The following is a 24,096-nucleotide window of genomic DNA, read 5'->3' as shown; positions in this document are numbered from 1 at the left end:
TCGTCCTGCGCCCCAAACCGAGGAGACGAGTGTCTAGGCGAACCTTCCAGGGCTCCAGCCAAGGTCAGCAAGTAAGGATAGGACTAGTGTGCTAATGTAAGCTCTAGCCCTGCGGCTGTCAGATAGGCTCTCTGCCGACCCTGGATAGAAACAAGATGGTTTCCCCCACGGACAAAATGGAGTCCTTTTGCACTCCATCCCTCCCCGTTTGCACCTGGTCTCCTGCCCAAGATCTGCAGCTCAATGGAGACCCGCCCCAGTAATGGCTGATCTGATACCGGGTCCCGCAGAACAATACTGGGAGCCCGGGAAGATCAGCCACTTAACGCAGGCAATTTACTCTGAATACTTTTGCTCAAGTCTTTACCGGTAGTTTGCTTCGGTATTGTGTCTTTGTTTCCAATAATCCAATCAAACCCATTGTATCCACCCTATATATGTTTCAGTATTCCCCCATACCGATATGCTAGCCTTGAGTCTTTTGACCTGCTGAAATCGCTGTTCTTCTGAAATAAACTTTTACTCGCTGTATCGTCTGGAGAAAAGTTATTGCCTGGAACGCATTGACTTGCTGAGGCCTGACAGTAGGCTAGCATCTCCTCTTCTTTATTATTTTTGTACTATCCAAATAATTTTGAAGAGGATTTGCTACCCCCTCACCGCACCACGGACTGTACCATCAAATTGACCAAAGACATTAAACCCTCCAAAGCCCGGGTCTATCCCATGAGCCCCCAAGAAAAGACTGTGTTGCGAGAATTCCTCAATAAGAACTTGGCCCAGGGGTTCATACGATCTTCCAAGGCCGCGTTCTCATCACCCTGCTTCTTCCTAAAGAAGAAAGGAACTTCGGACCTCCGGCTCTGTGTGGACTATAGGGGGCTTAAGGCTGTTACTGAGTCCAATGCCTACCCCATTCCCCTCATCCCTGACCTCCTCAGTCAACTCCAGGAAGGCCGGGTGTTCTCGAAGCTGGACCTGGCTGAAGCCTATTACCGGGTCTGGATAAGGGAGGGGGATGAAGCAAAAACAGCCTTCTCATGTTGTTATGGACTATTTGAGTTTTTAGTCATGCCATTTGGGTTGTCTGGAGCTCCGTTGTGCTTCATGCAACTAATCAATGAAATATTGCGTGCTTTATTGGATAAGGGGGTAATCGTCTACTTAGACGACATTCTAATTTATTCTAGGAACCCGGACTAACACCGGGAGTTGGTGAGGGAGGTACTGCGCCGCTTACAAGAACATCACCTGTATGCCAAATTATCTAAGTGTGCTTTTAACCAGGACCAACTTTCCTTGGGTTTGTCGTAACCCCCAACGGGTTGATCATGGACCCTGAGAAGGTTCAGGTGGTCCGAGATTGGGAAAACCCCCCCCTGGACTCGCAAACAAGTCCAACAGTTCTTGGGCTTCGCGAACTTTTATTGCGCCTTCATCCCCGACTTTGCCAAGATGGCCCTCCCCATCACGGACCTTCTTAAAACAAAGGGGAAGGGACAGGCGGCTACTGCTGCAAACTATCAGGTGGCATGGGATGACCGCTGCCAGGCGGCATTTGATTTGCTGAAAAGCCATTTTACTTTGGAGCCCGTTCTGACCCACCTGGACTGTTCTCGCCCGTTTACCCTCCAGGTAGACGCTTCAGACAAGGCCATGGGGGGCGCTCCTCCAGAGAAACGAGCAAGGGGAGCTCAAACCCTGTGCTTACTTTTCAAAAAAATTCTCCGGGCCCGAGCTTAACTGGCCGATCGGAGAGAAGGAGGCCATGGCGATTAAGCACGCCCTCACGGTCTGGCGTCAATTCCTGGAGGGGGCAGCAGAACCATTCGAGGTCTGGACGGACCACCGCAACCTGGAAGCCATTTTGGGGCAGCTTAGGTGCCAAGCAGATTAGGTGGCTGGACTTCTTTTCGAAGTTCCGCTTCACTATTAAGCATGTCCCTGGAAAAGAGAATAGTCTGGCGGATGGACTCTCCCGCATGCCGCAGTACGATTGTAGGGTTGAGCGGCCGGTAGGTTCCCTTTTCACCCCGGAACACCTTGGCTTGGACCCGGAAGGGGCAAGCGTAGGGGTTCTGACCCGAGCCCAAGCCCGTGCGGTGGCCCCACCGGCTGCCCAGGACCTTCCACACGGGGAGGCAGCCTCTACCCCCCGCCCCCTAGCGATCCCAGGGGATCTTCCCACGGCCACTCATGCTAGGTGGAAGGACGCTCTTCAGGAGGAATGAGGGGGAAAGCTCCCGGGGGAGGGGGAGAACGGCACCCCGGAGGGAAAAATTTATGTTCCCCAGAAACTGAGCCGAGAGGTACTGGAGTGGAGCCACAGCTCCAAGACAGGGGGGCATTTTGGTTTTGTTAAAACCCTGCACCTAGTGCGACGCCGCTTCTGGTAGCCAGGGATGCGCCAGGACATCGACGGGTTTATAAAGTCCTGCCCAGCATGCGCCACGAATACATGCCTGATGGGGAAGTCTCCCGGATTATTGAAACCTCTAGAGACCCCGGAGGCGCCCTGGCGAGTGATTGGAATGGATTTTATCACCAGCCTCCCCCCTAGCCAGGGCAAGCTGGTTCTCTGGGTTATCACCGACCTTTTTTCTAAACAGGTTCACCTTATACCGTGCGAAGGCATGCCCTCGGCCCACAAATTAGCCCGTCTGTTTGTGCACCAGGTCTTCCACCTGCACGGATTTCCGCGGAAGATTGTGAGCGACAGGGGCTCGGTATTCATTTCAAAATTTTGGAAAGCATTCCTGGGGCTGGTTGGAGTGGAACAGGGTCTATCCTCTGCCTATCACCCGCAGACGGATGGGCAGACGGAAAAGGGTTAATGCCGTGATCGAATGCTACTTGCGTTGCTTTTCTAACTACCACCAGGATAATTGGGTTGATTTGCTACCGTTGGCAGCGTATGCCTACAACAACTGGGTACACTCCGCGACTGGCTTGAGCCCATTCAAAGCAGTTTATGGGGTGGAGTTCAACCCTTTGGGAGCTGTCCCTCTCCCACCGGGGGGGGACCCCCTGGAAGTATCCACATGGGCTAATACTGTACGGAATACTTGGCCTTTGTTAGTAAAGCAATTGGACCAAGCTAAGGAAAGATACAAGGCGCAGGCAGACAGACACAGAACGCCCCAATGGGACCTGAAGGTCGGAGAGAAGGTCTACCTCTCCACAAAGAATCTAAGGTCGCTGTGCCCGTGTAAGAAATTATGCCATAAATATGTGGGTCCGTTTCCAATATCCCGGATCCTTAATGAGGTCACCGTCGAACTAGAACTCCCCAAGACTTTGCAGGGGGTACACCCGGTATTCCACGTAAGCCTTTTAAAACCCTTTCTCCCTGCCCCCGATTGGCATCTATGAAGACTAAAAACGGGGCTTAGACTGGCCTTGGACAGAATAGCACAACAGCACCTGGAAGCAGCACAACAACACCACCACATACCATCCTCATGGCCTGTTTCTGACAAATTATAAAATATTTTGAAAATTCAACTGATGAAAATAAAATTTGTCTTTAAACATCTCTTTGGTAGCATTTAGATATTCAGTGTTTCTTTTTCTTCTTTTTTAACAGATTTTAAATGGAAAGGTTTCTATAATTTGTTCTAATTAGAGAATTACTTTTCTAAAATAGAAGAGAGCGTTGAGTTTTTTTCTTCCTCTGGCCACAGTAGTGCCCCAGAAGTGGCTAATACGTGAGCAGATGGAATGATAAATGGTTGTTCTTTTAGGGCAGTCTTTACCGACAATATTTCTGTTTCTTTCGCATAAAAATCTCATTTTCTCAAATACACTGATTCACTGGCCCTAACTGGTGGTTGCAGACCAGGAAGGAGGTCTTGGGGTTATGGCAGACAACATGGTGAAACCGTTGACTTCCAGTTGGCTGCCAGCCGGCATCTCATCCAGCCAACATTCTGCATAGACTTGGCTAGCTGCCAAGCTTGCCTGTGTGCCTTCTTCCTTCCTCCTCTCTAATGTGCACTGAAGGAATCCTGTGTTAAAACACACTCTGCTTACCTGTGACATGCTAAGGTAGGCCCCTGCATTAATCGGAGCTTGTCATTCCCCCAACTCATGCAAGCTGGGATTCAAGACCATTAAAATTCCGGGTTGTGGGTATGGGGGAGGAGAGGAAACGAACTTCATTTAAACACAATGCCTGCATTTGTACATTGCAAGGAAGCAGAGATTTCCCATCACACTGTGTGGGAAGAAGCAGGTGCGTGCCTGGCAAATAAGCAAAAGTCTGAACAAAACATCAGCACAATTTGATGTCTGAATGCAACCAGCTAGTGTGTGGCACTGGGGAAATCATCAGTTTCCCTGATAGGCATTATTAGGAAAGAATAAAACTGGTGGTCTTTGTTTAAGGCTGCCGCATTTGGAATACTTTATCTGGTCTCTCCATCTGAAAAACAAAAGGTGTAGAAACGGGGGATACCAAAATGATTCAGGGGTTGGAGCACCCTCTTGGCAACAAAAGCATTTGGGGCAACCTAAGGGAGGGACATTATGATATGAATATTGAGATCTTCTTGTTTATCATGACATAACTCCAGGTCACCAAGATAAAAAGAAGTACTTCTTCACACAACATAGAATTGATGAAAGCAGGCATTCCCTACAACACATTATCCTAGATTGTCATTTACGTGAGGAACCCCACAAAAAAATTATATTACCTTTAATTAGCAAATTGGTGGCCTCTTACAGAACAACCATATGACAATTCCTGCTGAATGACTTCATGCCTGAGGTTACGGTGAAGGTAGCTGAGTTTTTGGTGGAAGTGGTTAAGGTTAAGATTCAATCCTTAATATTAATATTAATTTTTATGAAACACCTGTTACTTCTGATCTCGTGACCATAACTATCTATGCCAATAAAGGTTATATGTCTGTCTGTCTGTCTGTCTGTCTGTCTGTCTGTCTGTCTGTATGTATGTACGTATGTATGAAAGCAGGCATCCGCAACGTGGTGCCTATGGTATCCACTGACACCCACCAAGTGTTTTTAGAAAGTGGGGCCAGGTGGGGCTTTTGCCTAGTAAGGCTTCTCATTGGCCATTGGAGATTTGATCAGCTGTGCAAATTTTTTAAAATGTTGCTTTGGCAGCAGCTGCCACCACAGGACAAGAATCTTCACTGTGTGTCTGTAGGACTACGGCAGCCATTTTGTGGCTGGCTCCACCACCTGGGGCAGCCATTTTGTTGCTGCACCCACCACCCAGTCTCAGCATTCCAGAGGTGCCCGCAGGCTGAAAAAAGATCCCTGGATTAAGGGAACTCACTGCTACAAGGGATAGTGATGGCAACTTGTTTGGATGGCTTTTAGAAGGACTTTGGAGAATGGGGTGGAATATTCATGATTAGAGTTGCCAACCTCCAGGTCACCCCTGGAGATCTCCCGCTATTGCCATTGATCTCCAGATGATCAAGATTAGTTCCCCTGGAGAAAACGGCTGCTTTGGAGGGTGGACTTTATGGCATTGTACCCTGCTGAGGTCCCTTCTGCTCAAGCCCCACTGATTGGGAAGGTAACCTCAAGAAGGGCTGTAATTGTTTTCTTTCTGGTCCAGTCTTTTCTCTGAAAGAAATAAGCTTTTTCATTCTTCTTAAAAACACCACACAACTTCACTACAGCGTGGTGTAGTGGTTAAGATCCGTGGTTTGGAGCGGTGGACTCTGATCTGGAGAACTGGGTTTGATTCCCCACTCCTCCACATGAGCGGCGGAGGCTAAATTGGGGAACTGGATTTGTTTACCCACTCCTACACACGAAGCCAACTGGGTGACCTTGGGCTAGTCACAGTTCTATTAAGAGCTCTCTCAGCCCCACCTACCTCACAGGATGTCTGTTGTGGGGAGGGGAAGGTAAGGTGATTTTAAGCCGGTTTGAGTCTCCCTTAAGTGGTAGAGAAAGTTGGCATATAAAAACCAACTCTTCTTCTTCTTCTTCTTTCTAATTTTAGCATTCAAAAGTGCATGTGTGTGTGTGTGCGCATGTAAGTCATGTGGAGCTGCTGCTTCTTCCAGAGATATTTTTACTCCAGTTTTTCATTTTAGTGGAATCGTCTAAAAATAAATAAGTCTCCATGGAGATGCCTGGCAACTGTGAGAAATGCAAATCCTGACGAGAGATATTGGGGCGGGAGGGGGGCTGAAAATAGTCAAGACAATACCCTGGCCAGCTTCCTCCTTTCCTTGCGACACTGGGGGAATAGATGTGCAACCATTTCGATTTGTTGATGGGAGAGGAGAAAGAGCGCCTATTGAAGTGAGGGACCTGGGGGGAAGGGAGCAAGAGCATTAATAATGATAATCCTTTGCATTTGTATGGTACTCTTGAGGCAAATCATCATGCTCCTGTATTGCATGAGTTTATGATGCTCTCTGAAAGACCTGCAGGCTTCAAACCCTGTTTGAGTGGGATGCAGTGGCTTTTTTATGATTACATTTTCTGTATCCCTCTTGTCTTTTTCTCTTCTAGTGCAGCGGAGGCTGTGGGCAGGGGAGAATGATCCGGCATGTATATTGCAAAACCAGTGATGGGCGTGTGGTGCCTGAATCTCAGTGTAACGTGGAGACCAAGCCGCTAGCCATACATCCCTGTGGGGACAAGAATTGCCCTGTGCACTGGCTGGCCCAGGACTGGGAAAGGGTAAGAGAACTTCTGTGCTGGAGTTTCTTGTGCCATGGTGATATGACCTCCTGCTTCCCCATGCTGGTGCTAGATAAAGCAGACATGAGCAGTGCATCTTACCTGCATGAAGAGAGAGCGAGAGAGAGAGAAATGCAGCATGCACTTTGGTTAACTTGAGAGTCCTTTGTTACCCGAATTGCTCTTTGAATGAGGAAATTAGCTTGAGCAATCGGTAACTATGTATTTATATAGCGAGATCACAGCCAACTATTCCAGAGCCCATATTCTGTGACCTTGGAATAAAGACAGAGGCAAATGGATACCAAATTAATAGTGTTTATGTATTCAAGCATTCAGTGGTGCAACACACAAACATACATAGAGTCTAAGAATTCAAACGTAAGAGAGAGAGAGACGGTTGCCAGTGGCAGGAATATTTTCACAGGATATATGATACCTTATCTTGTAGAGGAGTTGTCCAGGTTCCATTAGGCTATAATACAGGGGGGGGGGGTATGGATTACCTTGGCTTTCCCAGGGGGCTGGGAAGCTGGGTGGCCTTGCATTACTGCTCAGACCGACAGAGTGACAGCAAGTGTGGAGGGAAAAACCTAAAAAGAGTTATGAGCGTGGGCTATCCCAGTTATACTGTTTCTCTGGGGGCAGGATGATTGGATTATCCCGGGAGGTTCCCAGTTGACAAAAAGGTGACAATATTCTGATTCCAATGGCTTGTGCAACCCAGGAAGACACTAGGAGTCTTGCTGATGAGCTTAATGGTCTGAAACAATAGGTGCAATCTTTGCTAACGTTCGAGGATCGTTATCTCAATGTCTCTGAATGGCTTTGCTTAAGCGGTCTGATGATGCAAAGGGGAGGGGGGGAAGAGGACTGTGTGCGTGCCTGGACATGTCTTGCAAATGACAGCCTTCTTGATACTGGGTCAGAGAATGTGGAGTCCCTCTGGTTTTCTCCAAGAGGCTCCTCTGCCTGTGGCTTCTTCCAGTCAGTCTCACTCGCTGGCATGGGAGCCCTCCCCATAGCATTTTGGGGCTTGGTGCACGTATTGAACAGTGGTGGCATGCATCTGTTTGGGTTGCCATGACCAGTCCAGGAGATTGGCAACGCGTATGCTTACACCTTGGAGGAATGCCAGCAGAGTTGCTCGCTGATGTGTCAGTCAAATTATGAGTGGTTCTGGAGAAGGTACAAATGAACGCCATGGAGGCCTGAATGGCTGCTTTCAAAAGTGCTGCTGTATGGGAGAAGCATGAAGCCCAAGTAAGCTTTTGTTTGTCAGAAGGTGACTTCCAATGTGCACACTCTGTTAACACCAAACCGCCCCCCCCCCCCGAATTCTGCATCTGGTGAAAAATCAGATTTTACAGCCTGTATAAATTGTCCAACTATGCATGTATCTGCTTATTCTGCTTAGTGTCTTCTGCTTCTCCCAATCATGGGAAAGGGCAAGGAGTTCTACAGGGCACTGGAGTGCCCAATCCTTTGGGAATTCAGATTATGCAAGGTTCTGTTTACACATTCTCAACCTTATCTTTGCAGCCATGAGCATGAGGAACTTGACTTGTTAATTTTTTTTTGAAGGGCAAGGATTCCCAGAATATATACAGCCTTGGATGGAAAAGGAGCCGTGGTTCGGGCACACAGCACTTTTTCTCATTATTTCTGTTTGACTCTTACCCTGACAGTGTAACACCACATGTGGCCGAGGGGTGAAGAAACGGATTGTGCTTTGCCTGGAAATCATCACTGGGAAAATCAAAACCCGCAACCCAAGTGAATGTGACATCACCAAGAAGCCCTCAGAGGAAACAACCTGCTTTGAGCGCCCTTGTTTCAAGTGGTACACAACCCCTTGGTCTGAGGTGAGGGGCGGTTTCCAGGGGGACACATGTGCAAACAAGCCTAAGGGTGAACAGGATGTATATGGGCGACTGCAATTCAAGTTCTAAATCAGCAGTGAACACAGTATGCAGCTTTGGGCAGGGCCCAGCATATTAGAGATGTCAATTAATTAAAAAGGTTTACTGGATTGATCATCTCTTACATATTAGCAAAACTTCAGGACTTCTTGAGATGCTGAAGCAAATGTGTGAACTTCCAATTTAATAAGTCACTTGTTGCTAGAAGAAAAAGCCATTGTTAATATTTTCAAGTTTCCTATAAAGTAGTAGCATACCAAAACGGAAATTGCTTCCATCGACAGCTGCCCTTTAACTTGCAGCTGTGTGTGTGAAACGCCATCAAGTTGCAGCCGATTTATGGCGGAGCCCTCAAGGGGCTTTCAAGGCAAGAGATGTTCAGAGGTGGTTTGCCATTACCTGCCTCTGCACAGCAACCCTGGACTTCCTTGGTGGTCTCTCATCCAAGTACTGTCCAGGGCCCACCCTGTTTAGTGTCTAAAATCCAATGAGATCAGGCTAGCCTTGGCCATCCATGTCTGGGCTAACTTGTACCTACTCCAATTAAATTTTTGCCTTCATTGATTCAAATTTATCTTAACCACTTAAATCACTGAAAGTTTTAGCTGATTGGTCTACTGCTTAAAGCCTTGATTAACGTCCGTCTCTTTGTGCTCTAAGATTCTCACCCAGCTCTCCTTCCTGGGCATTTTCATTGTCCTTCTCTGGCCGAACTGTGAAAGAGGGACGCCCTCCCCCTTCCCTGTACTTCCTGCTCCTCCTTGTTCTCATCACAAGCACCATCAGTCCTGATTACCTCTTGGCAGGCTGTGTTCTGCTCCAAGCCTTGGCACTGACAGGCATGGCCTAATTGGTTCCTGGCAGTCATGCCAACGTCTTGGCCAGCCCAGCCAGTGCAGTCTGTGCCATGTGAGTGCCAGAGGGGAAGAGTTCATTCTTCACTCTGTTCCCTAAGAGGGGGACCAATCTTTTTGCAACCATTGGGCATCTTTCTCTGCATCCGACTCCGGAATACAGGAAACTTCTCTCTTAGCAGGGAAATACGTTGGCTCCTCAAATGTCTCCTCAAATTTTATTCTGTGTCTTTTGACAGTGAATGTTAATCGAATTCTTGATATAATCTCTGGAGATGGATGATTTCATGTTTTATAACTAACAGAACTGATATAAATTTACCTTATTCTGAGTCTGCTTCAAGAGGCAAAGGGTCCTGAAGACGTCCAGTAGAAAACAGCCTTCCCCCCTATGACTACCCTTTAAAAAAAACCTACAATATTAAAGTTTTGCTCTTAAGGAATCCAAATTCAACTCCACATTCATCTTAAATCTGCAACTTTTATAAGTTGTGTGAAATTGACACAGTGTCTACTATACTGTAAGGAGCCCCGTGGCGCAGAGTGGTAAGCTGCAGTAGTGCAGCCAAAGCTCTGCTCATGACCTGAGTTCTATTCCAACGGAAGTCGGTTTCAGGTAGCCGGCTCAAGGTTGACTCAGCCTTCCATCCTCCCGAGGTTGGTAAAATGAGCACCCAGCTTGCTGGGGGTAAAGGGAAGATGACTGGGGAAGGGACTGGCAAACCACCCCGTAAACAAAGTCTGCCTAGGAAATGTCGGGATATGACATCATCCCATGTGTCAGAAATGGCCCGGTGCTTGCACAAGGGACCTTTACCTACTATACTGTAAAATTCTGCAAATTTTGCTTCAGTTACTCTGTCCTTGGTCGTCTCTATCCTTTGACAGCCATCAGTAACTACATCTGGCAGCCCTGGGATTTCAGCAAGGTTCGCCCACATGCTTTCAAGCTTATTTTACAGCCTAAGGGCTAGAAATTTTCTTTTGAAAACAAATGAAAGCTCACTCCCTGAGAAATACGGCATGCACAGAGCCCTGAACTACAGCTGCTTTTCAATTTCACAATTTCACAGTTAAAATGTGCAATTTTAGTGAATTGTGAATATTTTGCAAATATTCATTTCCAATCCAAGTGATGGTGCAGCTTGACCAATTCTGACCTTAATCTGATTGTTCCCTCATCTCTGCCAAAAGAGGAAAAACATCTGCTCTGTTTTTCACCTGTTCAGTGTACAAAAACATGTGGTATCGGTGTGAGGATGCGAGATGTCAAGTGCTACCAGGGGAAAGATCTGGTTCGGGGCTGCGACCCTCTTATAAAACCCGTTGGCAAGCAGACCTGCGACCTCCAGCCCTGCCCCACCGAACCACCAGGTAAAGGGGGAAAGTGGTTGGCGGGGGTTGGGGGCACTGTCAGGGCAGGGAAAAATACCTGCTCCAGCTTTCAGAGAGCACCACAACCAGGGGCCTGTCAGGATGACCCTGAAAGGAGGGGAGGTGCCCCCTAGTTTGCCCAAGCTTTCATTAGTCTGGTTTTGCTTGGATAAATTTATCAAGCAGGAACTTCCAAATTGAAACCTCAGGGCTGTTCACAGCCATCTTTAGAAAACTTATGAAAACTTAAAATGTGGTCTAGACAGAATTTTGGTGGTTATTCTGGTTCCTCATCTGTTCCTTCCAATCTGAGTTTATTAAAATCTAGCCAGAAGGGAAGTCAAGGGTGGGTCTATATTAGAAGACAGTAAGTTCTCCATTGAAAGGGGGCAAGTGCTAACCACCTGGAAGAAGGGAATTGTGAAATGTCTTTTGAAAAACCCATTGCTGAATCTGGACAAGTTCAAAAATTGTCTGCTGTGGCAAATATTCCCTTTCTGTGCAAGGTGCTGGAGCAGGTGGTAGCTGATCAACAGCTTCTCTAGACCCATTACAATCTGACTTCAGGCCTGGTCTCAGAACTAAAACTGCTCTGGTTAGGGCTCTTGAAAAATTTTTTTTGGTAAAGTTCGGCTTTGGCAAAATTCGGCCCTTTTTAATTCGGGACGTGCCGAAGTCCGAACTCCCCCGCTTCGGATCCATGAAATTCGGCACGAGATCCAGAGTTCGGGGGGAAATTCGGCCCAGCTTGCCTTCACGGGGCTTCCATGAAGGTGCGCGGGAGGCTCTTTAAACAGATCTGCGCCTCCCAGCTGGAAGGTGCAGATCTGTTTAAAGAGCCCCCCCCCCGCGCCTTCATGGAAGCCCCGTGAAGGCGCGCAGGGGGCTCTTTAAACAGATGCGCAGATCTGTTTAAAGAGCCCCCCCGCGCCTTCATGGAAGCCCCGTGACGGCGCGCGGGGGGGGGCGACCCCCGAATCTGCTGAATTTATTTGCCGAACACCCCGAAGTTGGCGAATTTGGCTCCCCCGTTTCCCGCCTTTTTTTGAGTTCAGTTCGTCCCGAACTAAAAACCGCCGAATCGGGGGAAATTCAGCTGTTTTTCGGTTCGGGACGAACCGAATCGACAGCCCTAGCTCTGGTTTCCTTTGCCAGAAGAGAGACAGGAAAAGGGACGATAGCTGATTCTCTTGGATCTCTTAATGGCATTCAGACGTGGAATTCTAGGTGGGCTGGCTGAGCTGGGTTTCGGGGGCACGGCATTCCAGTGGTTCCAATCCTATCCAGCTGTCTGGTACTACAGAGTGGGGCTGGAGGAGGGAACATGTCTGTGGAATTGTACCCTCAGGATTCTGTTCTCTTCCCCGTGCTTTTCTACCTGAAACTGCTGGTTGAGGTCATCTGTGGATATGGAGTGGACTCATCAATATATGGATGGCAACCAGCTCTATTGACCCTTTTCATCCCAGCCAGATGAATCAGTGGCTGTTCTGGAGTGGGCTTTAGCTAAGTGGCCCTCGGCCTGCCCGGAGGTGATGCTGATCAATGGTGAAGGGACTGAGCCTGTTCTAGGCTGGGTCACACTCCCCCTAAAGGAACAGTTTTGGGTGCATTATTATATTCAGTTCTGTAGATTAATATGCAGGTTTCCTTGGTGGTATATAGCACTTTTACCCGGTTTCATTGGTGTTCCAACTGTGGCCCAGCCTTGAAAAGCAAGATTTGGCCATGGTTATCCTTGCTCTCACCACATCCAGAGTAGGTTACAGCAGTGCATTCTGTGTCTGTCTATGATAACGACTTGCAAGTGCAGAATGCAGCGGCAAGATTTCTTACTGGCATTAATAACGGAGACCATCATGTGCCACTATATGGCGGCCTGTTCCCTTACAGGTCCAACTGTAAGTGCTGGTTATTCCCTTTAAATCCCTAAAGGCCTTGGGACCAAATGGCTACGCGGTTGCCTGCTCCCACACATGCTCAGCCCGTCTCTTGAGACCTTAATCTGAGGTTCTTGTCTGTCTCCTCCTGTCAGCAGTGGTGAGATAAGCAGTAACAAAAGAAGGGCCTTTCCGCTGTGCCGACCCAACTGAGGAACATCTTTTCCATCTGTCTACCTGGTGCCAAGCTTGCTATTTACTTGTTTGTTCATTAGATTGTTTTAGTTGCCGCTCACCCAAAGGGTCTCGGGGTCTTACAACATTAAAATAGTATACATGAGTTAAAAACAACATAAAAACAGCTAACAAATATAAAAATATTAACATTAAAATATTAAACTATTAAAATATGTAGCTTGCACCAGCCCACAAAAAAAACACCCCAAACATGTGGATTACACTCGAAAGGCCGACCTAAACAATTCCTCTCTCCATGCCCTGTGTCAGAATCAGGCGTTTACCTCTAGCATCCCTCAAAAGCAGATTAATTCAGGCAGGTAGCTCTGAAGCAATAATACTTTATTAGGAGCAATAAGGTAAATAAAAGAGCTAACTGTCTACAGAACGAACAAGGCTGCTAATGGCATGACATGGGTAGAATACATGGTTAAAAGCAAAACAAAGTGAAACAATTCCGAGATAACAGTTCTCAGGGCACGATAGACAATACAACAGCAGGCAGAGTGAATAACAGGATAACAGGATAACAGGATGAGAAACTATACACAGAGTTTATGACATGTGAACCAAGAACTTGACCTGAATCCAGGGCCTGGCCTGGTCCTGCTAAGAGCTCTTCTTCAGGTGACTTCAGTCAGAACCTGACACCCTGCAGAAATTAAACAAGCCGGGAGGACACGGGTGTCATCTGAGAGTGCATTCCACAGTGTAGGGGCCACAACTGACAAGGTCCTTCTTCTGGTTACAGCTAACCAAGCCATCCTGGGACCAGGCACTTGAAAGGGGCCCCTTGAGGGTGACTGAAGAGAGTGCTGGGGGTTTGTAATGGGAGAGGTGGCCCCATAGGTATTAGGATCACAGACCCTTAAGGGTTTTAATGGTTAACACCAACACCTTGAATTGGATCTGGAGGCTAACGGGTAGCCTTTTGACATGGGTGCCTCTCCCTGCTCCCTGACCAAGCCCAAGCTTACCATGCCTGGATGCTCAGGAGGGAGGAGCTGTGACTTTCTCCTCGGTCCTCTTCCGACCTCCACAGTATCAACCAGGAGCCTTCTCTTACACATACTTTCTCAGAGGGCTTTCCACAGTATTTCTGTTGGTCAAAAACGTCTTTTCTTTTTAACTGAGAGGAAATTTCCCCCCTCAACTCTGTCCTTGATGTCTGGTGGAACAAACAGTCTTGAAGAGGTGTCAGAAGTGTAGGGCCAACTTACTCTTTAATGATGGGCATAAGTGCTTTTTCTGCTTGGTCAGAAGCCATAACATGTCAAACGTTTAACAAGTGAGCTCATTCAAAATCACTCCTCTGGGAATGGTCTCTAAGTGCCTCAGATGCCTTGGCAAGAACTTCTGCTATACCATCAGCTTCTCCAACATGAAAGACTCTTTCAGAGTTAATATCATCATCTAAGTCCTCAATCAAGTCTTTGGGTACCAGCACCTTCCGTACTTGGGAACCGTTGGGACCATCTACATCACATTCAACTAAACAGAATGATGCAGATTTGCACAAGCAAAGGACCTGACCTTAGAATCATAGAATCATAGAGTTGGAAGGGACCATCAGGGTCATCTAGTCCAACCCCCTGCACAATGCAGGAAATTAACAACTACCTCCCCCCACATCCCCAGTGACCCCAACCCTCCCCCCACCATGCGGGATCCCACAATCAAAGCACTCCCGACAGATGGCCATCTAGCCTCTGCTTAAAGACCTCCAAAGACGGGGACTCCACCACCCTCCGAGGCAGCACATTCCACCGTTGAACAGCCCTCACCGTCAGACAGTTCTTCCTAATGTTTAGGTGGAATCGCTTTTCTATTAGTTTAAATCCATTACTCTGTGTCCTAGTCTCTGGAGCAACAGAGAACAAGCTAGTTCCCGCATCAACATGACATGCCTTCAAATATTTAAACATGGCTATCATGTCTCCCCTCAACCTTCTCTTCTCCAAACTAAGCAAACCCAACTCCCTGAGTCTCTCCTCATAGGGCATGGATTCCAGACCTTTGACCATTCTGGTCGCTCTCCTCTGGACACGCTCCAACTTGTCAACATCCTTCTTAAATTGTAGAGCCCAAAACTGGACACAATATTCCAAGTGAGGTCTGACCAATGCAGAATACAGTGGTAGTATTACTTCCCTTGATCTAGACACAGATTCTCCCTTTGAGCCCAGGAGCAAGAAGCACAAGGTCACTGATGGAGAGGATCCATTGGTGCCTCTCCACCCACCATCTCCATTCCACCAGCTGCACACCTGTCTGAACATGTTTTCCACCTCAGGAGGAACGACACTCAAACCTTGTTATGGAGAGGATCCTAAATCTCCTCCCATTTTGACCCAAAGCACTCCTTCACTGTCAATGATGAATCGATGTATCTCCAGTCCAGAGACCTAGTTGGTTGAGTCCAATTAGGGGGTCAGAGAGATAACTCTTAACATGACATACTGTGCTTCATCTGAATGGCTTCTATGCAGTCCCACATTGGGACTGCGCAGGCGCAGGCCAGCCACGGAAAAGAATTGTCAGCTTCTAGCAAATTCCAAAAGAGTGCTCCCCCTCCCCTTGGGGCATGCAATCTCCCCGCCCCCGAGTCACATGACCCAAGGAGGAGGGAGCACTCTTCCCGCCAGTTCTCTTTCTGCCGCCACGGAGAGAGAACGTGCTTAGCTTCGTTCCTAGCAATGGAGTCTAAGAAGATTCCTCCTTTTAAGAAATGCTCTTCTTGTGGGGCGAAGGTTGCGAAATCTGACCCTCACAAAGAGTGCATATTGTGTTTGGGAGAAGGCCACGTTTCCTCTTCCTGCAAGAGCTGTGGTAAGCTCACGGCCAAGGCTCTGAGGGAACGTTCGACTCGCCTCATCTCCCACCTTTACAAGGTTTCCCTTCGTCCGCATGAGGACTCATCTGATCACCCCACCGGTAAGGCGAACTCCTCCGATGGGGCCCCAGTCGGTAAAACTACCGGAGCCTCCACCTCGAGAAAGCCCTCCTCAGTCGTCCTTCGCCCGGCGAAGTTTATTGCTCCGGGCTCCCAAGATGGCCGCGGCCCGGCTCGTCAAACATGCTTCCCGCTCGAGGTCTCCGAGGCGCCGCCCGCCTTCTAGGCCGCCGAAGTCCCCTTTGGATTCTTCGAAGAGCGGTCGACGCCGCTCCCCCTCGAAGTTGCCAAGGTCTTCCCGTCGCCGCCTGTCGTTGACGCCGTCACGACTTCATCCTCGGCCCGAAGTGACTCTGCGTTCTTCTGAGCCGGTCATCACTGTGGAGGACTCCCCTCCTCATCCCCTAGCAACCCCCCTCGGCTCCAGATCCGAGCAGGGCCCAGGAGGTCGCTACGGAATTCAAGGAGCACCTCCTTCAACTTTATAAGGACGTGCCACAAGTACCCTTGGACAGGGAAATTGCCCTGGAGTCGCAAGAGTCCCCAGATGGCGCCGCCCGCTCGCGCCCTGAAGGCGACAATCGGGACCCACCGAGCCCAGCTGCTGGCCGGAGTCGTTCCCCGAGCCGGGGCCGTTCTCTCGGCCGGAGTGGATCCAGCCACCAGAGTCGTTCCCGTCGGAGTCGCTCCCGTCGGAGTCGCTCCCGTCGGAGTCGCTCTCGTCGGAGTCGCTCCCGTCGGAGTCGTTCCCGTCGGAGTCATTCCCGTCGGAGCTGTTCCCGTCGGAGCTGTTCCCGTCGGAGCCGTTCCCCTCGGAGCCGTTCCCCTCGGAGCCGTTCCCCTCAGAGCCGTTCCCGTCAGAGCCGTTCCCGTCGGAGCGGTTCGGCTCGCCGGAGTCGCTCCCCTCGTCGGAGTCGCTCTATCCTCCGGAGTCGTTCTCCTTATCGGGGCCGTTTGTCCCATCGGAGTCATTCGTCCCGTCGCAGCCATCGAAGTTGCTCAGACCATAGGAGCCGCTCCAGTTACCGCAGTCGTTCCGCTCGTCGGAGCCGTTCCGACTGTCGGAGCGTGTCTGGTCTTCGGAGTCGTTCGGGTCGCCGAGGTCGTTCTGGTCAGCGGAGTCTTGAGGTTCGGGATCACCCGACCAACAAGTCCTCCTCTGCTCGTCAGCGGAGTCGTTCGAATCGGCGGAGCCCGTCGTACCGAAGCCGGCCACATCGTCATCGGTACACCACGCCTTTGATTGATTCGAGGTCGCCAGTCCTTCAACAGGGCCGCTCCTTGTCTAGGTCCCCTGCTTCCCCGGGAACCGACTATGACTCGGACTATGACCCTGATTACGATCCTTCACTTTTGCGCAATGGCGATGAGGATGATGATACCCGTACCTCCCTACCTTCACCTGACGACTCTGTTGGGGACTCTAAACCGTTATCTCCTACAGGAGACGTTCGTCTCTATGCGGAGCAATTGATTCGCATGGCGAAAGCCCTCAAAATAGATGTTAAACCAGAGGAGTCTGGTCCTATCGACGATGTAATGGATATATTACACAGTCCTGATGTGGGTCCTGCAGTTTTCCCCATTCTAAAGAGTCTCTTAGAGATTCTGAATGCCAACTGGGCTAAGCCAGCCTCAGTCCCTTCCTCCACCAAGCATATAGAGAATTTGTACAAAATACGGAAGGAAGGTGGGAAATTCCTTTATCAGCACCCCCCCCCCAACTCAATCATAGTAGAAGCCCTCCCTGGGAAGTTCAGGTCTGGCTCCCACACCTCCCCAAAAGACCCAGAAGGTCGTAAGTTGGATATGTTGGCCAGGAAGGTTTACTCCTCCACTGCGGTCAGCGTCCGTATCTCGAATTTCATGGCCATGATGGCAAGATATCAGTTCGCCCTTTGGGACCGCATATCCCCCCAAATTGCTTTCATCCCTGACGAGCACCGTCCGGCCGCTCTTGCAGTTCAATCTGAAGGGATGTCTTTGGCGAGGCAACAGTTGGCTGCTGCTCGCCACGTGACGGACTCGTCAAGCAAAGCTATAGCCTCTGCTATAGTTATTAGGAGACATGCGTGGTTACGCCAATCCGCTCTGCCCCATGATACCAAGGCTCGTATAGAGGACCTCCCATTCGAGGGGACGGTTCTCTTTAGTGACCAAACTGACACCTTCCTAGACCGCCTTAAAAAGAACAAAACTAATGCAAAATCCCTTGGTATCACTCGTCAGCCCCCTGATAAGAGGCGCTATTTTGGCCGGCCGCCTTCCCAGACTTCCCGCCCATATAGATTTCAGGCCCCTCCTCATCAGCCCTCCTTCCGCCCGGCCTTCCCTCGCCCGCAGCAGGACAAGAAGTTCCCTAACAGGAACAGATCACGTAGGGGTCAAAGGGGGTCTCCTGGTTCCTTCCCCAGGGGAAAGCAGACATGACTAGACGTTGATGTCAATTTTCATGACGGGTTGTCATTGTTTTTCCCAGAGTGGTCGTTTATCACTACTGACGTTTGGGTACTTAAAATAATAAAATATGGTTATTTTATTGAATTTGATACTCTTCCTCCTTTTCGGCCCTTTGGTCGTTCCGTTTCTCCTGATTCTGATCTCCTTTCTAAGGAGGTCCATGCCCTGCTCTCTAAGGGAGCTGTTTCTGAGGTGCCTCCTTCAGACTTGAATCACGGATTCTACTCCCGTTTTTTCTTAGTGGATAAGAAAGGCGGAGGGAAGCGCCCTATACTGGATCTGCAAGACCTTAACATGTTTGTCAAGACCAGGAAATTTCGTATGCTTACCCTTCCTGAGGTTCTCCCTTTTCTCGACGCCCACATGTGGTTCGCAGTGTTGGATCTTCGTGACGCTTATTTTCACATAGCGATTCACGTCCACTGCCGTCGTTATTTACGTTTTTGGTGCAATGAAAGGTGCTACCAATATAATGTGCTGCCATTCGGTTTGTCAACCGCCCCTAGGACCTTCACTAAGTGTCTCGCTGTCGTGGTTGCGCACCTTGCTCTCCAGGGTTGCGTTATATTCCCTTATCTTGATGACTGGTTGGTGGTAGCCCACTCACAATCCGAGCTGTCCACTCATGTAGACTTGATTCTCTCAACGCTTCATAACCTAGGCCTACTGGTTAATTTTGACAAATCCCACTTAACCCCTGCAAGGGCTCAAACTTTTATTGGGGCGTACTTGGATGCCCCTTTGGCTCAGGCTTTTCTCCCTCCATCCAGGGCATATGCTATCAGGAAGCTGGTGAACAGTTTTGTTTGTCATAGGTTCCAGACTGCACACCGTATTCAAAAATTGTTGGGCCTTATGGCTTCTACCACGGCAGTGGTAGAGTTTGCTCGACTTAGGATGCGCCCGTTACAAAACTGGTTTCTTAGAGCCTTTAGGATTAATGTAAACTCACAACATAAGCGTTTGTCCATCCCTAGATATGTTTTGTCTTCACTACAATGGTGGACCTCGGATGTCAATGTTTTGTCGGGGGTCCCCTTCCTCAAGCAGTCTCCAGACAGATTCCTTTTTTCTGACGCTTCCCTGGTGGGTTGGGGAGCTCACTGTGGTCATCTCACCACTCAGGGGAGATGGTCTCCTTCAGAGTCTATGCTGCACATTAACTTGCTTGAGCTTCGTGCCATCCGTCTCGCTCTGTCTTCGTTTGCAGGGTACCTGACGGGTCGACACGTTCAAATCGCCACAGACAGCTCCACCGCCCTGTATTACCTAAACAAACAGGGCGGCACAAGGTTCGTTTCGCTCTGCAAAGAAGCCAGCGACATTTGGGAGTGGGCCATCCATCACGACGCCTCTCTCCTAGCAATTCATATTGGGGGCAAGAGCAATACGTTAGCCGATGCTCTGAGTCGTTTTCCAAACCTATCGCACGAGATCACTCTGAACAACGAGTGTCTGGAACATGTTTTTAATCAGTGGGGCCGTCCTTGAGTAGACCTCTTTGCCACACAGGTCAATGCAGTATGCCCCAGGTTTTACTCCAGGGCGGGGGTCAGCCCGGGTTCACTGGGGGATGCTTTCCAAATACCCTGGAAGGGAACCCTCTTTTATCTGTTTCCCCCATTCCCTCTTGTTCAGAGGGTTATTGCCAAAATGATTCAGGACGGCACGGACGCCATCCTTGTAACCCCTTTCTGGCCCAGACGGTCGTGGTTCGCAGTGCTCAAGTCACTTGCATGCGGACACTGCATAATTCTCCCGAAGGACCCCTCCCACTATCCTCCCAATCTGCAACTGGCTGCCTGGAGGATCCTGCCCCAGGCTTATGGTCAGATAGGGTAGCTAAAGTACTCCTCCATTCACTCAAAGCCTCCACTCGTCGTTCTTACGACTCTAAGTGGATACGTTTCTCTGATTGGTCATTAGGCAAGGGCATTTCCCCTATTACCTGCCCTTTAGCTAGTATTTTTGATTATTTACTGTCCCTTAAAGATAAAGGCCTATCCAATTCATCTGTCAAAGTTCACTTGGCCGCAGTGTCGGCTTTTCACCCAGAGATTGACTCCTTTTCAGTTTTCTCTCACCCCCTTTCCAAAAAGTTTTTGAAGGGTCTGAACAATCTATATCCACCCGCCGCCCCGCCGGTTCCCCAGTGGAGTCTGTCTTTGGTGCTCTCCCGCCTCATGAACGCTCCTTTTGAGCCTTTGGCCACCTGTAATTTGGCCCTACTTTCTTTTAAAACAGCATTTTTAGTTGCTATCACCTCGGCTAGGAGGGTGAGTGATTTGTCGGCCCTTTCCCACTCCCCTCCGTACACTATCTTCCACTCTAACAGAGTAGTTCTGAGGACAAAGTTATCCTTTCTACCTAAGGTAGTCTCTGCCTTTCACCTTTCGCAGGACATTGTCCTTCCTGTTTTTTCCCCCAACCCGTCTTCGGACGCTGACAAAGCCCTTCATTCCCTTGATGTTAGGCGGGCTCTCTTGTTTTATATTAACCGTACCCAATCCTTTAGGGCTGCGGACAACCTCTTTGTCTGCTTTGGGGGAAAACATAAAGGTCAACGGGCTTCTCCACAAACCATCTCTAGATAAATTACATGTACTATCAAGTTGGCCTATGACCTTGCTCACCAGGAATGCCCTCCCATGATCAAGGCCCATTCTACCAGGGCGTATGCGGCTTCCATCGCCTTCTCGTCAAGAGTAGATATCCGGGACATCTGCAGAGCTGCTACCTGGTCCACTCCATCGACGTTCATGAAACACTATGCTGTGGATGTGGATTCAGCAAAGGATGCAGCAGTGGGACGTGCAGTACTGCAATCCCTTTTTCGGTGATTGTCCCACACCCACCGTCCTGGTAAGCGAGCTCGCTATTCTCCCAATGTGGGACTGCATAGAAGCCATTCAGATGAAAAACAGAGTTTCACTTACCTGTAACTGTTGTTCATCTGATGGATCTTCTATGCAGTAACACATTCCCTCCCTCCTTCCCCGCTGTGGGACCTTTCCGCTAACATGGTGGACGGTTCCGTGGCGGCAGGTTGGAGAACTGGAGGGAAGAGTGCTCCCTCCTCCTTGGGTCATGTGACTCGGGGGCGGGGAGATTGCATGCCCCAAGGGGAGGGGGAGCACTCTTTTGGAATTTGCTAGAAGCTGACAATTCTTTTCCGTGGCTGGCCTGCGCCTGCGCAGTCCCAATGTGTTACTGCATAGAAGATCCATCAGATGAACAACAGTTACAGGTAAGTGAAACTCTGTTTTTCTCTCCACAGGATGAGGAACCATCCACTGTTCCACCATTGTCGCCTGTGTGTTAGGCACTAAGATCCTCCAGACCCAATTGGTACCGTGACTCCTCAGGGTACCCTTTGCCTCGATTTTGAGATCATTCTTGCTCCTCTTTATTCCAGAGTAGTGATACTAAATCTTGGTGCTACTTGTAAGGATTGCAACCCTCACCAGGTTGGTCAGTCAGGTTATCTGGAAATAAAAACAGAAGTCCTAACTGGGGGCGGGGAATCAATATTTATCTGGAAAAATACCAAATCAAATTTAAATATAGCTCTCACCCTCTGTAAAAAGTCTCTGTGACTAAGGCAAGGTTCTAACAGTCACTGTCCCTACTTACATACATAGGCAATTACTCTGCTCCTCCACCTGCTTACTGATGGATGGAGAATGACATTCAGATTGGCTTTGCAGCTTCTTCATGATGCTGGTAGATGGTTGACTCAAACTGCCTTGCAGCCTTCCCTTTGGTTCTGCTGAGGCATTCTACATGTCCCCTTAGACAGGCTCATCTGCAGATCTTCTAGCCCCTTCTGAGGCTATCTGTGCTCCTTCTCCTGCCTATTTCATAATGGGGAACTTTCCTTGCCTTCAGCTCTTGGAAGACCTTGGCTGATAGTTCTTCTCCCTTCTTCTTTCTGTCAATCTTCTGCCTTCCAGCCGCAGGCCAGCCACCTCTCTGCTGCCTTTCCTGAAGCGAGCTCTACTCCTTCCTGACCCTACCAGTGCTCTTGACTTGCTCCTTCATACACTGGTTGCCACCAATATTGTTGCCTCATTCACATGAAGCAGGTTCTCCTGGGCACTCCGGATTTCCACTCTTGACCCATAACGTGCTGTTTCCTCAGACCTGCCCATTGGCTCCTGAGGGAGCTGCTGCGTTGGCTGCAGTGTCTCAACCTCTGACTCTTCCCGCTTCCTGTGTCAACATGTAATCTCTGGTCTGTTCATACGAGTGCTGCTGCACTTGTCTTGTTAGTGGCTTCCTAGAGGCACCTGGTTGGCCACTGTGTGAACAGACTGCTGGACTTGATGGGCCTTGGTCTGATCCAGCAGGGCCTTTCTTATGTTTCTTATGTTCTTATGATTGAGTCAGCACCACTTATTTCATCCTCCAAACAATTGCCCGTTTCAGAGCCAGCTTTGGTCATAACACTGCCTGCAAGTCCCACCCAATGTCCTCTTCTCTGCAGGATGATTTCCCAGACTGCCGGCATACATTCTGTGTTCTTTGCATTCCACGCACTTGGGATTTGGAATGGGAGGAACTGGACAGAGCCTTGGATTCCTCTGCAGGGCTGTCAGTAGTGCCCCTTCACCTGTTCTCTCCTTTGGAATACATCTGCACGTGCACAGAGCAACTTGTACCTGTGGCTACACCCCTTAGGGTGGACATAAAGCAGCACTCACCTAAGCTTCAGGCCCCAGTTTTCCAGTTGGTCTGTTCTGAAGGCCAACTGCACTGGTAGGCCAACTGCACTCACCCTGCACTGGTATTCAGAGGTTCCTCTGAATCTGGAGGTTCCCTTTAATCACCATGGTTGGTAGCCATTGATGGACCCTCTTCTACATTAATCAGGTGGGTGACCATCACTAACTCCAGTGGCAGGGAATTACACAGTTCGATTGCTTGTAAAATAAGGAAACATTTCTTTTTGTCCACCTTGTATCTGTTGCCCATCAACTTCATTGGGTGACCCCGAGTTCTAGTATTTTGGGTGAGGAAGAAGAAGTTCTCTCTATCCACTGTTTCCACCCCATGCATAATTTTAAAACCTCTATCATGCCCCATCTTTTTTCTAAACTTTTTCTAAACTTTTTTCTAAACTTCATCTTTTTTCTAAACTGAAAAGGCCTGGACTTTTCAGCCTTTCCTCATAGCAAAGGTGCTCCAACCCCCTAATCACCTTGGTTGCCCTCTTCTGTACTTTTTCCAGCTCTGTAACATCCTTTTTGAGATAACAGCAACTAGAACTGAACACAGTAGTCCAAATGAGTTCACACCATATGGCTACACAGGGACCTAACAATATTGGTTGTTTTATTTTCAGTTCCTTTTCTAATAATACCCACCCAGCATGGGGTTTGCTTTATTCACTGTGGCCACATACTGAGCTGACATTTTCATTGAGCTATCCACTACAACCCCAAGATCTCTTTCCCTTTCCGTCTCAACCAGTTCAGACCTCATTAACATATTCTTACAGCTGGAATGTTCCAGTGTGAATCACTTTACACATTACTTACACTGAACTTTGTTTGCTACAGTTGCCCCAGTCACTGAATCTAGAGAGTATCTCCTGGAGCTCTTCACAACTGGCTTTGGTTTTCACCATCCTGAATAATTTTTTACCATCCACAAAATTGGGCACTACACTGTTCACCCCAAATTCCAGACCATTTATAAACAAATTAAACAGCACCAGTACCAATATCAATCCTTGTGGGACCGCTGTGCCCATTTCCCTCTGTTTATTCCTACTCTGCTTCCTGTCATTTAACCATTTT

The 24,096-nt window shown here is 48.8% G+C and overlaps 1 protein-coding gene across 1 annotated transcript in view; it reads left to right on the top strand.

Annotated features, from left to right (window-relative positions):
* ADAMTSL2 (ADAMTS like 2) overlaps positions 1-24,096 on the top strand; it is a 148,982-nt gene that overhangs the window by 122,382 nt on the left and 2,504 nt on the right. The window contains exons 18-20 of the mRNA XM_056860191.1: positions 6,505-6,675; positions 8,364-8,540; positions 10,681-10,825. Coding sequence (XP_056716169.1) covers positions 6,505-6,675; positions 8,364-8,540; positions 10,681-10,825 — 493 coding nt within the window. The remainder of the gene's footprint in view (positions 1-6,504; positions 6,676-8,363; positions 8,541-10,680; positions 10,826-24,096) is intronic.

This window comes from Euleptes europaea, chromosome 14, assembly GCF_029931775.1.
Source record: "Euleptes europaea isolate rEulEur1 chromosome 14, rEulEur1.hap1, whole genome shotgun sequence".
NCBI classification, from domain to species: Eukaryota; Metazoa; Chordata; class Lepidosauria; order Squamata; family Sphaerodactylidae; genus Euleptes; species Euleptes europaea.
This window is presented reverse-complemented; position numbering and strand designations above follow the sequence as displayed.